General features: G+C 42.3%; 1 protein-coding gene across 1 annotated transcript; it reads right to left on the bottom strand.

The window, feature by feature from the left end:
• Positions 1 to 6: 6 nt before the first annotated feature.
• On the bottom strand, positions 7 to 16569 carry LOC113240520. Its single transcript, XM_026477851.1, has 9 exons — positions 16376 to 16569; positions 15612 to 16136; positions 14397 to 14594; positions 11958 to 12032; positions 10352 to 10503; positions 6144 to 6257; positions 5447 to 5659; positions 2647 to 2844; positions 7 to 1823 (listed from the first exon to the last, which is right to left on the bottom strand). Exons 1-9 carry the CDS (start codon positions 16567 to 16569, stop codon positions 1741 to 1743), a joined length of 1752 nt encoding a protein of 583 aa, XP_026333636.1. The 3' UTR covers positions 7 to 1740.
• Between the last annotated feature and the right edge of the window lie 32 nt (positions 16570 to 16601).

Raw genomic sequence — 16601 nt, 5'->3', positions numbered from 1 at the left:
TACTTAATTTAATAAACGTTTAATATTTACTGAGATTATACAGTTACAATACAATGAACAATGACATTTATATGGTGCCGAAACATGGACGGTCACTAAGGAAACTGTGCACCGAATACGAGTTGCACTAAAGGCCATGGAGCGCGCAAAATTGATTAAAATAAGACTTACCGATGACATGAAATACCACCACGGGTAATAGTTTTGGTACGGCTATCATATTTGGGCACTCCAAAACAGCATAGTATATAATATATAAACATATAATATATAAATATATAAACAGCATATTATAGAGAATTTGCACGAAATAATTGTCACAACCATGCCTTACAAAGCGATAATGGCGGACCGAGCCCCAGTAGGCCTCATTAGACCTACCTACTGTTGGCACGCGTGTGATGCTAACTAACCATTTCTACTGTGTTTATTGTTCCGTCGAGCGAGATCCGGGTCGACGACATAATCATTTTTGTAGCAGCAGAGCTCCTTCTGAAAGAGTTCTTCCAGGGAAGTACTTACACTTTGCGTGCGTTATTCCAACGTGACCACGGACGACTTTTTGAAATTTCACTAGCCAGATAAAAAGTCGCTATTTAGTCGATTCTAGTCGCAAAAAAACTAGACTTAGTCGCTGCCGCCTTACCAATTTCTGCCGCCAAGCAGTAATGCGAGCATTACTGCGTTCCGGTTTTGAAGGGTAAGGTTGCTGGTGAAATGACATGACAGGCATATGATACTTATCAACTTGTGTCTCGGTGACGGGCGCAAAGGCAATGCCCCTCAGACCTTGGCGACAAATAGCTCAAAGTGGCGCTACGCGCTCTTAGGTATAAAATGGAGGATTATACCTCCATAGATTGTCATTATTTACAGTGATTCCGTCTTTTTTGTGCCACTCAACAGTTCACATCAATGGAATTACGAGGTTTACCTATTTACACATTTCAAAATACACCACTGACAATCACACGCAATCAATGTGTTATTGTCAATTGTCAACAGAAGTCACAATTATATAGATATAAGGCATAAGAACGTGTATCGCTTGTTACTAGGGTTCAAAATCATCAATATATTAATTTTCTTTGATAATTATCCGATAATAACTTTTCTCCTAAATTTTTGACTAAAAATTACAAACAGCAGTGAGAAAACTAAATAAATATCAAGAAAAATCTGAGGCAAAACAATTTGGCTTATGACGTTTTTGAGATTGACATTTGGCACGTCTGAATACGTCTCAGATACAAACACATGGCACGATGTCGCTATCGGTAGCATTTTGTTGTTCCAAATTGATTTAGTTACCGAGGTATATTTATCAAAATAAGTACAGAACCCTGTTTGTTACCAATACACGTAATCATAACGGAAATTAAATGCTCATGACAAAAAATTACCTACGAAATTAGTTTAATAAGACACATAACATAAATTAAGAAACAATACATAAGTTACAGTCTTCAATTGTACTTAATTAAATGAGCGTCCTGTACCCAGCAGTGGGCTGTATCATGAATCGATATACGTGGCAAGTATATGGACTAAAAAACTTCTGTGACAAGTCGGGACTAGGTCAAATATAAACAACCAAAAATATTGCACACCAATACCGTACAATAATCCTTATTGACAACGAGACCACTGCTCGGCAGTGGGCTGTCGTTCAATAGTCAAAAATTCTTTGCACAATCCACCCGCTAATAAACGTTCGCGCGTCCAAGGGCGTCGGTGCTTTTACGGGTTGTAGAGCCGTCGGGTGCGCGGCCTTAAGGTCGCACCGGCACTAGCACTAACACCTGCATCTGCACCGGCTGCACCTGCGTACAACGTACATCAATTAATTTTCACTTCTTATGCTTTATAAAAGTAAGTCAATGTAGTTTTACGTAGCGGGAGTAGAGTGCATGCTTTAAATCCTAGGGAGTAAAAGGAACCTAGTTTTTTAATTGTTGTATATTGTGTGGAAAAAAAATGTCGAGTGATTCAGACGAACTCAAACAGCCAGTGTTTGCTCGGGATCATGCTAAAAGGTAAAAGTTAAAATAATCACACAAATATAACAATTAAAATTTAACATTATTCATGGAAGTAAATAAACTTTCAATAAAAAAAAAGATATTTGTGATTGCCAAAGGCCCCTAATCGTGGCGTTTTGTTTCGTGATTTTGTTGTAGAGCATAAACGATTGAAATATTTTTTTCTTGCAGTCGAAGTGAAACGTGAAGTTTTGACCTCATGAGTAAAGGCCGATATAAATTCTCGGAGTGGGAGACACTCTCGCTCTCGGGTATATATTGACACGTTTTAGTCGGGTTCTTAGATTTTCGCGACCGAGACACAGGAAATGAAACTTTTTTGGACAACACGGAACAATAGTAGATTGTACAACAAGTGCATATAACGCGTCATTTCGAGACGAGTATATGTGGACACTTAAGTCGATGGTAAAATGGGTTTTATGGACGAGTCATATACTTCGCTTTTCACTTCGATTGCGAAGAAATCAAACAGCAATATCACAAATAAACGGTTTTATTTTATGCGCTAGAGCGTAAAATCGTGTTTCATGCAGCCTACACCCAGCATAAATACGACGTTTAAGAGCACGAGAAGTGGAAAGCGTTGTGAAAAGAACTTCACCCGGCTGCGAGGCGGCGGCGGGCGCGGGGGTGGAGGGGCGGGAGGGGCGGAAGCGGCGGGCGAAGCGGCGCGTCACGTCGCTGTAGGAGAGCGGCGCGCTGTCGCCGGCCGTCGCGGAGCGCGTGCGCCGGCTCGGCGTCTGCGCAGGCGCCGGCTCGCCTGTTCCACGGAGCCCAGCGTTCCGTACGTCCGTCGTACCTTGTTAAACAGCAACCCGCGCGGTTCGTACCGAATAACGATAAACAGTTCTTTACTTTTTATATTCATTAGTAATAATGGATTACATAAAAATACCCTATTCAGTAATACGAGAACGTCTACTGTCATTTTTTTTATTCGTACATGACAGCTCCTACGCTACGTTGAGAGGATTGTATTTTATACTGTATTTGTATTTTCTTTTTTATTTCTTTACGTTCGTTAGCTGTTCTCTGTCTGACGTCATAGTTAAGAATGATGCGTTAAGAACGATATTAAATTTAAATGATTATCACTAGTATCAGGTTTCTTACCACGGTATGACTTCTTTTTATTTTCCCGATATTAAATTTCATATTGTATTGAATATTGTATATGTTCTCTTGAGATACCAAATAAATAAATATGTTAATTTGCAATTTAACTTTCGTATTTTATTGACCTTGAAATACTAGTTTGTACTGGGACATAGATTACGACCGAAACCGAGAAACCGGAAAAATATAGTCGGGCCATCTTTAGCAAGGGTATTCTAAAAAGATTGAGTATCGCGGACTGGCATATGTTCCTGATTTTCGACCGATGATGCGATATGACAAATTCTTTACAAGACCCAAAAAACACAAATCGCTCATTTGGTGCTACATTCGCATAAATGTAATTTTAGCAATTGAATTAAGTATAACACACCTGTGACGTAATAAGCATTTACATTTGAAGACAAATCGGCAGTTATTTAAAGGACGAGGACCGATGCAAAATGGAGGCACGCCATAACCTTAAACTGGCATGTCCATAAGCTACACATGGCGCATTTAAAAGCACATACAACCTAAACTTTGAATCTATTCTTCGATTTACATTTAAAGCGGCGGATTTTTATATATATGTATGTCGGAGTGACATCACGAAGTAAACTGCAAACAGCGCATTTAATTATAAACCTCGTTTGGAGTTATTCATTGGAAATGGAACTTGCCTGAACGTAACACTAACTGATCGAAAATGGAACGCAACACCTAATGTTGCAATACTGTCGCTCCTGGCATCACCGAAGCGATGATAGTATTCCGCAGGTTAGCCAACGGTGTAGGGATTAGGCAGGCGGGGTAAACCGCGCCTGCAGTCAGTCTTAATCATTTGAAATAGACTCGATGTGCATCCTAATTAAAGTTGTATCATTCGCGATATATTACCACAGTGAAGTGTAAAGAAGTTCAGCACACGCAATTAACTGATTGTTGTTCCAAGATGTATGGAAAGACGACACGAGTCTACATACCACACCAATATGATTCAAAGTTCATAGCATTTAAGTTTGTTTCAAAAGAGCAGTCCCTAGAGTTTGTTGCTCGTTCTTTTTAGGGAAGTCAGCATTTTTGAATGAGCAGTAGTAGCTTTAAAAATGACGATAGAATAAATGGTTATTTGACTTTGACATTGAGTGACATTTTTATTTCTAAACCGCCGCAAATTATGGAAGATGTCTGTAATCTGTAAATGACGTCCATAGTACCCTTTGTTATATATTTAATAATTAAAAAACAACTTTTCTTAACTGTCTAATATTCGGATTATTAATTTTAATAATCCGAATTAATTTGCTGGACATGTTAAGATGTCAGTAATACAGTAATGGTCAACATCCTTTACACATGTCGGAGTAAGACCGTAAAGGGAGGCGTTGAGGCAACTTCCTTCGTCACTGGTTGTGCCATTGCATTTAATTCGTTTATTTTATTTATATTTTCGTTTAAATATTCGTTATATTTAAGAATGAGGTGTCTTCTTTCCTACAAAAAAGGAATCATCAAAATCGGTTCACAAAGAAGCCGGAGTTATTGCGTAACATACATACAAAACATATACAATCGAATTTAGATCCTTCTTCTGTTTTTGAAGTCGGTTAAAACAGGTTTCAAGTGCCACGCGGCAAATTTACAGAAACAGCATTAATCTATTTTTAACTCACTGACACACGGAAGCCATCTCGTCAAGTTCGCGTATGTTTATAAAACATTGACAGTGTTTTCAACTTCACTCCTTATTTTGATACGGGAAACCTGCTAACAAGGACTATGTCCTAGGACCGCGTACTAATTAAACTGAACAACAGACTTTTAGTCTGTTTTCTGTTCAAGATTTAACCTTTCGTAAAGTACAATACGCAAACAATATGTCGAATTTTGTTACGTTACGTTTAAAGTGAAAACTGTTTTACTGTCGCGCGTTGACTTCCAAATAAATGGACGACGGGTCTAATACCAAAACCACGAAAAAAATGTCCCAAGTCCTATTTAAACGTAGTGACATGTAAAGGAATATGAAAAAGCTAAAACGTTAAATTTAAATTGTAATGTCATCGCAGTATCGCGCTGTCAGTGGAACAAACGAAGACTAAAGCGGAGTTTGACGCTCTGTATACGATTTTAACGCCTTACAAGTTCGGACACTTTTTAGCGCGGACGTCCGACGTCCATATAATTGTAAGTCAACGCTGTCGCGTCGTAAATTTGTCGAACAATGAAGAGATCTCTTCGAGTCCACGACGCGGGCAGTGCAGCGCCCAACGAGCGCACTGCCGTCCGCAGCTGAGACCTACTTGGCTTGTGCGGGCCCCGGCGCGGGCCGCGCGGGCGCGCGAAGTCGGAGTCCGAGCCGGAGCCGGAGGGCGAAGCGGGCGAAGAGGGCGAAGAGGGCGAAGCAGGCGAAGTGGGCGCGGCGCGGGCGCGCCCCGACGCGCTGCTCTGCGCCGGCGCGGCGAACAGCGAGTTGCGCCGCCCGACCGGAGGGCGACGGCGCGACTTCAGCATGCCTGTCGCGGCGCCACGCGACGTGCAAAAACCATTGTAACTTTTTATACATTCATCTCAGTACAGAGTGTTTCAAAAGTTCGTGGAATTACATCTATTTGCCAAGTTTTAATGAAATCGGTTGCCGGAAAGCGCGCGATGCCCGCCTGATCCCCTAGTTTGCCACCCTTGGAGCTGCAATATTTTCTTCAAATTTAAACGGGCCCGATGCAGACCCTCTCTCCGGCAAAGAAATCAAAATCGTATATAATAATAAATCATCATCAAAATCGGTTCACAAATGTTATATTTCAGAGTTATCGCCAAACGTACAAACAAAAAAAACAGTCGAATTAAGAATCTCCTCTTTTTTTGAAGTCGGTTGAAAAACGATCTCGAAATTTGCGTTCGTTACGTCTGCCCGCCGTGTTTTATTGAAACCGGCTAACGGGAAGCGGGACCCGCGTTTCGTCAAAAAAGAACCGTCGACATTTTAGTGTCACTCACCGAGCGCGGCCTTGGCCCGCAGTCGCCGCACCTGGTGCTGCGGCAGCGCGAACGAGCCCAGCGCCGGCAGGATGTAGCGCAGGTAGCGGTTGCGCAGCGAGTGCCACGACCGCGCTGCCCACACACGCACAGAGGTAAGTCAATCGATTGGACCTTCAGTGCACACGTCATGTGGCGTGGCGTTTCTAATATACATTCTTTTACAAATTCATCGGCTTCAAATGTGTATTTCACTGTTGACACACAGTGAGTAAGGGTCTTTGAGAAAAATACGCAGGAGCCAGCGACCTCGCCATGCCGTAGTTGATATAATAAACTGATTACACATTAATATTGAGTTTTATCTTTTCATTCTACATCCGAAACTGTAACCCTGTGCCTAACCCCCCTAACTGTGCCTAATCCCCCCACCGCGTTTATTATTGAGTTCGCTAACATCCGCGGACTCCACTCCAACCTCAAAGCTGTCCACCATCACCTCGAGACAGCCCGGCCTGCCCTGCTTTTCCTGACGGAGACGCAGATTCGCCGTCCGAATGATATGAGTTACTTGAACTACCCCGGCTACTCGCTTGAGGAAAACTTTCAGGCCAAAGCCGGGGTATGTGTATATATTCGTTCGGATGTGTGCTGTCGCCGTCTGCGCTGCCTGGAGGACCCCTCCTTTTCCACTATGTGGGTCCTCGTAGAATCTAGTTATTCAGCTAGAGTCTTCGCGTGCTTATATAGATCCCACAGCGGGGATGCGGAGACAACTAGGCTCTTTGACCAACTGAGCCAGGCGACTCTTGACGCGCAGGTGCAGTTCCCATCTGCGGAGATGGTCGTGTTGGGGGACTTTAATGCTCACCATGAATCATGGTTAAGTTCCCTCAAGACTCACCATGCAGGAAGAACTGCCCACGCTTTCGCTCTCACGCATGACTTGACCCAACTGGTAACCCAGCCCACCCGGGTTCCAGACATATCGGATCATGCACCCTCTTTGCTTGACCTTCTGCTCGCGAGTCACCCTACCTACTATACAGTATCAGTCAGCGCCCCCCTGGGAAGTTCTGATCACTGTTTGGTTGGGTGTAAGGTTTCCCAAATGCCTCCAACTAAGCTGAAGGAGGTCACTCGTCGCATTTGGCACTACTCGTCGGCGGATTGGGATGGTATGCGCGACTACTTTGCGTCCATCCCTTGGTTGCAGCACTGCTTTGCGGGAAAGGATGCCTCAGCAGCTGCCGATGCTGTTGTCGATGAGATTGGAACGGCTATGAATTACTACATACCGTCTTCCAGTGTCATCGCCAATCGCAGATGACGCCCTTGGTTCAATCGCGAATGCATGGACGCTGTTAGTGAGAAACAGGCTGCATATCGTGGTTGGATCAAGGGTCGTGTAACAAAGGATCCCAACCTTGCGTCCCTTAAAGCAGCCTATAACAAAGCAACCAAGTCTAGCAGGAGGGCTTACATAAGAGCGGATGCCCAGCGCGTTTCACGGATTGGCCAGAAGCTGGTAGCCCGTCCCACCGGTAGCCGTGCCTACTGGAGCCTGGCCAAAGCCGTGCAGTCCAATTTTTGTCGTTCGTCGCTGCCGCCTTTGAGGTATCCCAATGGATTTTTGGCCTATGGCCCCGAAGAGAAAGCCAATTTATTGGCCGACCTTTTTGGGGCTAACTCGCGCATTCACGACCAAGATGACGAACGAACCTGATATAGTTATCAGGCAATGTGATGTCCGCAAGGAACTGCAGACTCTTGACGTGCGGAAAGCCTATGGTCCAGATGGGATACCTCCTATCGTCCGTAAAAGGTGTGCGGCGGAGTTGTCTCCCGTACTGACGCGCTTATACCGCCTCTCATACCAATCTGGTAACGTGCCCCTAGCTTGGAGGGAGGCCAACGTGCAACCTATCCCCAAGAAAGGAGATCGGTCTGATCCGACAAACTATCGCCCAATAGCTGTCACTTCAGTGCTCTGCAAAGTGATGGAGCGGATTCTAAATATCCAGATAATCCGGCACCTGGAACGTCACTCCATTCTTAATGATCGACAGTACGGGTTTCGGCCGAACCGATCAACGGGTGACGTTCTAGCGCATCTAATGCATCTCTGGGGTGAAGCTATCGACAAACAGGGCGAAACCTTAGCGATAAGTCTGGATATTGCTAAGGCCTTTGATCGGGTCTGGCACCGTGGTCTCCTCTCCAAGCTTCCGGCATATGGTCTTCCCGGCCGCCTTTGTGAGTGGATCTCCGGCTTTCTGCGCGAGCGAAGATTGCGTGTCCTTGTTGACGGAGGCACTTCGCGGCTCGTGACAGTTAATGCTGGGGTGCCACAGGGCTCCGTGCTGTCGCCCACGCTGTTCCTTCTGCATATCAATGACTTGTTGCCTTTTGGCAACATTCATTGCTATGCAGATGATAGCACAGTGCACGGTTGCTATTATAAGCAACCGTCAAGCAGCCGGGAGGACCCTGAGAGAAACCGGGAAAAACTTGTCGCTGGGCTCAACCATGTTTTGGAACATATATCGTCGTGGGGCTCCCGAAACTTGGTTGAGTTCAACGCCAAGAAAACCCAGGTATGCGCGTTCAGTTCCAAAAAATCCCCATTCCTTCCACTTCCCCATCTTCAGGGTACAACGCTGACGCTGCAGGACAAGCTCAGCCTGCTGGGGATGAGCATCCGGAAGGACATGAGCAACAAGGACTATATAGAGAGCGTCATCTGTACTGCGTCGCGCAGGCTTGGCATCCTGAACAAGGTGCACCGATTTTTTACTCCAGAGCTGCGATACCTGTTGTATAAAGCTCAGGTTCGAAGGAGCATGGAGTACTGTTCGCACCTTTGGGACGGCTCTGCCAAGTACTTGCTCGATGCCCTATTTTTTTTTTTTTTTTTTTTTTTTTATTGCGACTCGACAAAATGACTGCACCGCGCCTGATGGAAAGTGCGAATACAGTCCAGAGATGAGAGTAACGGATGGAAAACACAAATATCTTCACTCCGTCACTATCATTTTGTCGGTCTGGCCAAATGCACTGGATGTACACCAACTGATCCCTGAACGCGATTCGCAAAAGCGTTTCACTGTGGAGGGTTTTCCGCCGTGTGTACTGTGGTCGCTATCCAGTCGGCACAGAGCCTACCACAATGCTAAGCAGATGGACACTTGTGACGCCCTCGGTCGCCTCTTACGACCCCCACGGGCATGTATGGGGAGGCGACAATGTATTCTTAAGCCGTCGCCCCACGGCTAAAAGCCCTAGATGGACTGCAGCGCTACGCCTTCCGTGTTGTCAACGATCCTCATGTAACTGAGCATGCGGAGTCGTTACAGCTTCGCAGAGATATAGCGTCTCTTAGCGTATTCTATCGTCTGTACCACGGTGAGTGCTCTGAAGAGTTATTCAACCTTGTCCCTTCCTCTCCTTTCCATCAGCGGACCACCCGTGCCGGACTGCGTTGCCACAGTTGGACGGTCAGTTCAATACCGTCCCGCACTAAAAAGTTTGGCAATTCGTTTTTATGCCGAACCATCAAATTGTGGAACCAACTCCCGGCGCATGTATTCCCTCCCCTCTATAACATCGGGTCCTTCAAACGTAGTGTGAAGAAGCATTTGGCCAGACCGGCAAAATGATAGTGACGGAGTGAAGATATTTGTGTTTTCCATCCGTTACTCTCATCTCTGGACTGTATTCGCACTTTCCATCAGGCGCGGTGCAGTCATTTTGCCGAGTCACAATAAAAAAAAAAAAAAAAAAAAAAAAACCAAATCTCGAAAAAAATTCCTGAATTCTTATTTTTATTTAATTGTGGTAAACATCGATTTGCAATCAGCTGATCCTGCTCGATCCAAATATCATTGACTTGCACTTATCCTAATTGATATTTTTAATTAGCAAAAATACAATCTTTTTTTGAAATTCATTATAGATCTGTGGACGGCACTGTAATACTCGTTATAGTTCTGTGTACTTTAATGACATTTTTCAATTCAGCAGCGAATACCATAGACAATATAAATTTAATTGAGAACTAAAAGGGCGCCTTTATGATATAGTTTATGTTATGGAATTATAATTGACAGATTAAAGTACAGGAGTAGAAAAAATATTAAGATCAGTTCAACCAACAAGACAAACAAACTTCAAACTACTTTTGGAACATGGATTAGGTGGTACTGGAGTGAAAAGTGGTAGGTACGTACAGACCCTGGTGATGGCAAAGTACTGGCCTTGCAAGTCGCGCCAGACGCGGTTGCCGTTGACGGCGCGCTCGCGTTCCTCGGACGCGGACAGCCACGACACGATCGCGTGGTCCTCCAGCGACGAGTACTCGCGGCCCGCCGGCACGCTCGACCTGCCGTTGTTTAAAGCAGGGGCTTTAAACACCGCGTTCACAGAAGCACAAGGCAGGCGGACTAGTTTGCCGCTCTTAGAGGTGGACCACTACTGGGGTACCTCAGTAGTACCTCCCTCCAACCAAAAAATAATCGTCAAAAGCGATTCACAAATTATCGCGTAATTAACATACAAAAAAAACACAGCCGAATTCTGCGGCTAAGTGAGAAAATAATTTTTTGAGATATCGTACAAAACCATAACCCAGTTTTAGAACATTGAAATTGTTTCATGATATTTCAGCTGTGCATCGTTAAGGGTAAGTTCCGATAAGTCGAAAACGTTAACTAATTTGAACTGTTTTTAAATGAGAATTTGTGATCTGTTTTTTACTATTTGAAACGGGTATGCCGCGTTTTAGTTAGTGGGCGGCAGAATTGAGAAACACCTCTTTTTCAAAGTCAGTCAAAACGTGTTTCATTCATTAATATGTAATTATATTTTTCTTGTGTTGTTTAAAGTGCTGGTAGATGTGAAGAAATGATAAATTTGAAAAAGAAGCCACTTGATAAAGTCACATATTGATTGACAAATGTGCTTTAGCCGATAGATGTATTCATTTAAATGAATGATATGGATTTTCACTTATGTGCCTAGAATTAGAACTTTATAAACCGACTTAAAAAAAGGAGGAGGTTCCCAATTCGACTGTATTGTTTTTTACTGATTTCGATGATTCTTTCTGTGTTGTAAAAAGGGTACCTCAGCAATGACGCCATTTAAGTTTAAAGAAAATATTCCACCGCTAAGGGTGGCAAACTAAAGGGATGAATCGGGTCTCGCGCATTTTCCGGTAACCGATTACAATAAAACTTGGCAAAGAGTTGTAATTCTGCGAGCTTTTGAGGTCGTAATAAAAAAATTATATTATTGAAAATAATCTACACCATTGAGAAGTCAAATCTGCTTTAGGTCACCATAATATTTTATTTTCATTGCATTTCCAACAAAATAGGAATCATCGAAATCGGTTCACAAGCTTCGCGGTAATCACTGGAGGAATTGAGAATCTCCTCTTCTTCGAAGTCAGTTAAAAGAATGTTATTAGCACGCACTTACATTTCGTTAACTTTCGACAAATTGAGTTCTTAGGTTTCCGCGATTGTTATACATAGGAAATGAAACTATTTTTCCAGATTTAAATCGCGTTGGCGCGCAGGCCCCGAAACGTCGGTTTGTTTGAAAAAACAAATATACACGATTTAAATCCGGAAAAATAGTTTCATTTCGACAAATTGTCACTTAAAAAATGGCAATGACTCTGATTTTGCCCAACATGACAAAAAAATATAAAATGTGTTACTGCACTTGAAGAGCATATTAATTAATTGAAATGTGCTTTTAATACGACTCATGAATAGAACATTTTCTTTTGAAAAAGATGAATGAAAGAACTTACAATTAGCATCTTACCGTGTTATTTTGAGCGGGCGTTTTGTCACCTCGCCTCTCGTCTTGTATAGCGCATCGCCCGCAGCCTTCGCCACACTATCAAACAATAAAATATTTATGACAATAGGGACTGCTAGGGAGCATTTTTGGGAGACATTTGTTCACACGAGCCGGTCAGAAATATCTTTATGTCCATGCGATAAGAGCGAAAAAGCACGTATAGCTTTACAATGACGTGAGATAAAGAATTCATAATTTTTTTAAATTCTCACTCATTCATTCGTTTAGGAAATGAAACTATTTTTCCGGATTTAAATCGTGTATATTTGTTTTTTCAAACAAACCGACGTTTCGGGCCCTTTACAGGTCCCATGGTCACGGTTGACTGAGGTGGTACAGTCTTCAATCAGTTACGTCTAATATTAATGCAAACCACCCTATTTTTTCACTATAGTTACAATAGTTATTAATTAAATACCTTATTTTTAATTTTACAAAGAAAACATTCCAATTTACGCTATATTCAGTTTTACAAATTGTTTTATGGAATGAATTTTTATTAAGTTTAATTTATTATTAATTATTAATAGAAATTAGAATAAACTAAAACAGATTAATTAGTACTGCAGTCTTATGTCTGTTTGGGATTTTTCATTAGAGGAAATACTGGATCTCAAACTGGTGGTACGGAGAAACCATCTTCCCTGTTGAAATTAGGATGTTTTTTAATTTCAATGGCCTCTCGCAGCATCCTGGGCAGATAACGGACTTCTTTTGCAAGGACCTGGGGTTTGTCAAACTTCATTGAATGTGTAGGTTTATCCATGACATGCTCGCAGACTGCAAACTTGAAAAAACAAATATACGCGATTTAAATCCGGAAAAATAGTTTCATTCCCTATGTGTAACAATCGCGAAAACCTAAGAACTCGATACATTCATTCGTTCTTAAGTCATTTGAGAAAACGAAATGTTCTGGTTGGCTAGCGCAAACGGATCACGTTTGTGTCTCATCATCATCGTCATTTCAGCCAAAAGACGTTCACTGCTGAACATAGACCTCCCCTAAGGAATGCCACAACACCTGTCCTGCGCCGCTTGCTTTCAGCGGATTCACGCCGCGTCTACCGGTACGCGGTCGCCACTCGAGAACTCTTCGGCCCCATCGGCCATCTGTTCTGCGAGCAATGTGCCCTGCCCTTTGCCATATAAGTTTTGCAATTCTTAGGGCAATATCGGTTAGTCTGGTTCCCTTGCGGATATCCTTATTACTGATTCGATCTCGCAACGAAACTCCGAGCATAGCCCTTTCCATACCCATTGAGTGACGTTGTTCCTTGTTATGGGGCCCATAGTAAGCGACCACGTCTCAGTGCCGTAAGTCATCAATGGCATGTACGTAAAAAGGAAGGAAGATGGCCGCTCACCCAAGGTGCGAACGAGCAATAGTTTTTATCAAAAAATGAACTTTTGAAAAGAATTTCATTTAAAGCTGTACCTAAGGTTAGGCCATGGCCAGGATCCGATAGACCAGGACTCTAAGGTGGGCAAGGACAACCTTACAATGCGCCATTTCTTTTGGACAATCAAAGCGAAATAAAACACGCTGTGTTAGTTTGTAATAGTACACTCTAAAATCTTGATTAAATGTACTACTGCGAAAGTAATCTGGTCGTGTTTGGTTGTTCCATGTTCACCGATTTAATTACGTCATCAATATCATCATCGTTCTCCGACGCCACCCGCGAGGGGTATTGTCACTAAATATTCATTATAACTATTTTATTTATAATCGCAGTACAGAGTACTAAAAAAACCGAACTCAAAAGTCATTCATCCCCTAGAGGCGAAAAAGGCGGAAAGTTTGCCACCTTATAGATGGAATATTTTCTTGAAATTTAAATGGGATCACATCTGAGGTACCTTCTTTACAACAAAAAAAAGAATCATCAAAATTGGTTCACAAATGGCGTAACATACATATGTACATACAAAAAAAAATTGAGAACCTCCTCCTTTTTTTGAACTCGGTTAAAAAACTGAAAAGAATAACAAGTATTTGATCTGTAACCTAAACTCTTAAAACAACAATACCCAATTTAGAATAAAATTACTACAGTACGCAATGTGCTCAACAAAATTAATAATAATAAGAATGATGTCCGAGTCATAATAATACTAAAATAAATTAACAACTAGCTTTAGTAACTGATGCTGCATATTTGTCCTATTAGAGTAAACTCTGTAATTCTTTTGCGAAAGCCCCATAAAGCGCGAGATACTGCTACTCTCGCAGAGATCTCGCAATTTATGTCGCTCTCGCAATAAATCGCTCTTCAAAATCTTGGCAAATAGATGTAATTCCACGAACTATTGAGATCATTTTTTTTAATAAAAAATGGTAATTTAATGAATTAATTTTATGTTCGATAAACTTATTAATATCAAATAGTAGCTCACGTGGCAGGTGCAGCACTAGAATTCATATTCGACGACCCTTTACGCGCCCGTGAAGACGCGTTCTGTGAGGAAACACGTTTGCGAGATGGTACGGGAGCAGGCATCAGTCCTAGCTCGCACGCGAACCTCTGCGCCTGCGCGCTCCGCAGCAGGCGTTCCATTTCCAGGTCGCGCTTAATCACCACCAGGGGGTTTAATCTACAAATAACAATATTTCAGAAAACCTTTTGTTCTGTCGTTCACCTAACTCAAATAATCTTCAATTCTCTAGTAAACAAATTACACTTAAAATTGTCACATTGATTAAATCTACTACTCATTTGTAAGGCAGATTCCCCCGAGAAGAATGAGGAAGAAGCTCCAGAGGTTGCTCTTTGTTGGCACATGGGTCCTGTCAGTGGGCAGTGCCCCTCAGACCTTTGTGATTGAAAGCTGCATAACAAATGCAGTGCCACTCAAGCACTGCATTTGTTATGAACAGGCGTGTCCCTTACCACCAGGCTTGTGACTTGTTCCCGTCATTTGGTAACACTTAAAAAAAAGTTCATAAATATATTATATAAGACATCTTTTGCATATCATACTACCTATTAATCTTAGCTAGTTTTAAGGTAATTTTAAATTCATGTTTTGTAGTTTTCTCAATAAATATAATTCACATTGAAAAATCATATTTTTTTGCCTACTTTTACAAAAGAGATCAAAGTGTGCATCCTCTAAATATTCTCTAATTTTCTTGAAATTTGGCATACATATCTTTTAGATCACTGAGACTTGGGGCGTAAGCAAAGTGTGCAAAAATTTTATTTTTATTTTTTGCCTAACAAAATAAAACACCCTAATCTACACTCTCTATTCTGCCCAATATTTCATATGTGCTTGTGCAAGCCACAATGTCCTGTTAAGACTCTAGTGAGCATTCTCATGCCGTTCTTGTCCAATGACAGGGCTTCTCTACAGTGTTTGACACTTAGGCAGCTATCAGGGCTTTCGCATGCTGTATGCTAACCCTATACAGGGTTCGGATCTAATACAGGTTTCCCTAACCTTTGCCAGTTCATCTGCTGCCTCATTACCCTCGACATCAGAGACGATACCAACTGTATGAACTATTTAAAATTGTATAAAAAATGGACACTACAAATTTACCCCGTTTGGGTACGAGATAGTATAATTTGCAATGAGGGTTTTGAGAATGGTTTCTTGGTTAATTACCTATACAGCACGGCTTTCTGATATTCCTCGCTGCTGTCAAACTGATACAGGTCAACTCCTATGTTGTGATGCTCAATGTAGCTCCTTATCAGCTCCAAGCACTCCTCAGATATCACTAATTCATGGGTTTCTGATTCTGTAGAAGCTTGCCCAGACTGCAATGATGACTGTACTGGATCACAGACATGCACATTAGATTGCACTACTGCCATAGGTGCATCACTTTCACTATTGGCCTGTTTACTACTTCGGCTTGTTTTAATTGGGGATGTTTGTTTTTCCATATTATCATTGTTTAACATCCGTTTATTTGTGAGATTCATGTTTTCCTTGTCTTCAATGTTAATGTCATTATCTTTATTTGAAAGAGGGTTTTTCAAGAATGCCTTGTCTGTATTTGATGTGAGTGCACATCTGTGCTGAGTGTGGGGCGTTGTCTGCTCCAAGTCTGGCTCAGTTTGCACGAAAGCATCTTTCAGCTCCATGGGTGATTTAAAATTGTTTACATTGTGATTTTCGTCTTTCCTGAAATATTAATAATTGATTGTATTAATTCATGACCACTTGCCTTTTGGAGAGAAGAATACAAGGAGAATCTCTGAGGTGTTTCTGATCAAGAATTATAATTAATGGTTCGTCTGTTTCATGATTTTTAAAGACTAAATAACGTTAAATAGAAAGAGAAGAACTGAGTTACTAAGTTTTGACGCTGTGTTTATTTAGGTACTACCTAATATTTTGGAAAAAAAAAACAAAAATTTGACCTCTTCGATTCGGCCGCAACTCGCGGCAATGCCGGCCCGCGGCGTAGACGCCGTATCGCCTCTTTGAACGATAGCTCCCTCAGCGCGCCGCCGCGTAAACAGAAGATGCGCGCGCGCCGACGCCAACCCGATACGGCGCCGGAGCGGGACACATGTCGCCAGCGATTACCCGTCCACACCACCAGCGATGCCATGCTGCAATAATATCACTCAACAATAGCACAAC

Source organism: Hyposmocoma kahamanoa, unplaced genomic scaffold, assembly GCF_003589595.1.
Source record: "Hyposmocoma kahamanoa isolate Upper Pololo Valley unplaced genomic scaffold, ASM358959v1 146, whole genome shotgun sequence".
In the NCBI taxonomy this organism is placed as follows: Eukaryota; Metazoa; Arthropoda; class Insecta; order Lepidoptera; family Cosmopterigidae; genus Hyposmocoma; species Hyposmocoma kahamanoa.
Note: the sequence above shows the minus strand (reverse complement) of the source record. Positions and strands in the feature narration are given on the sequence as shown.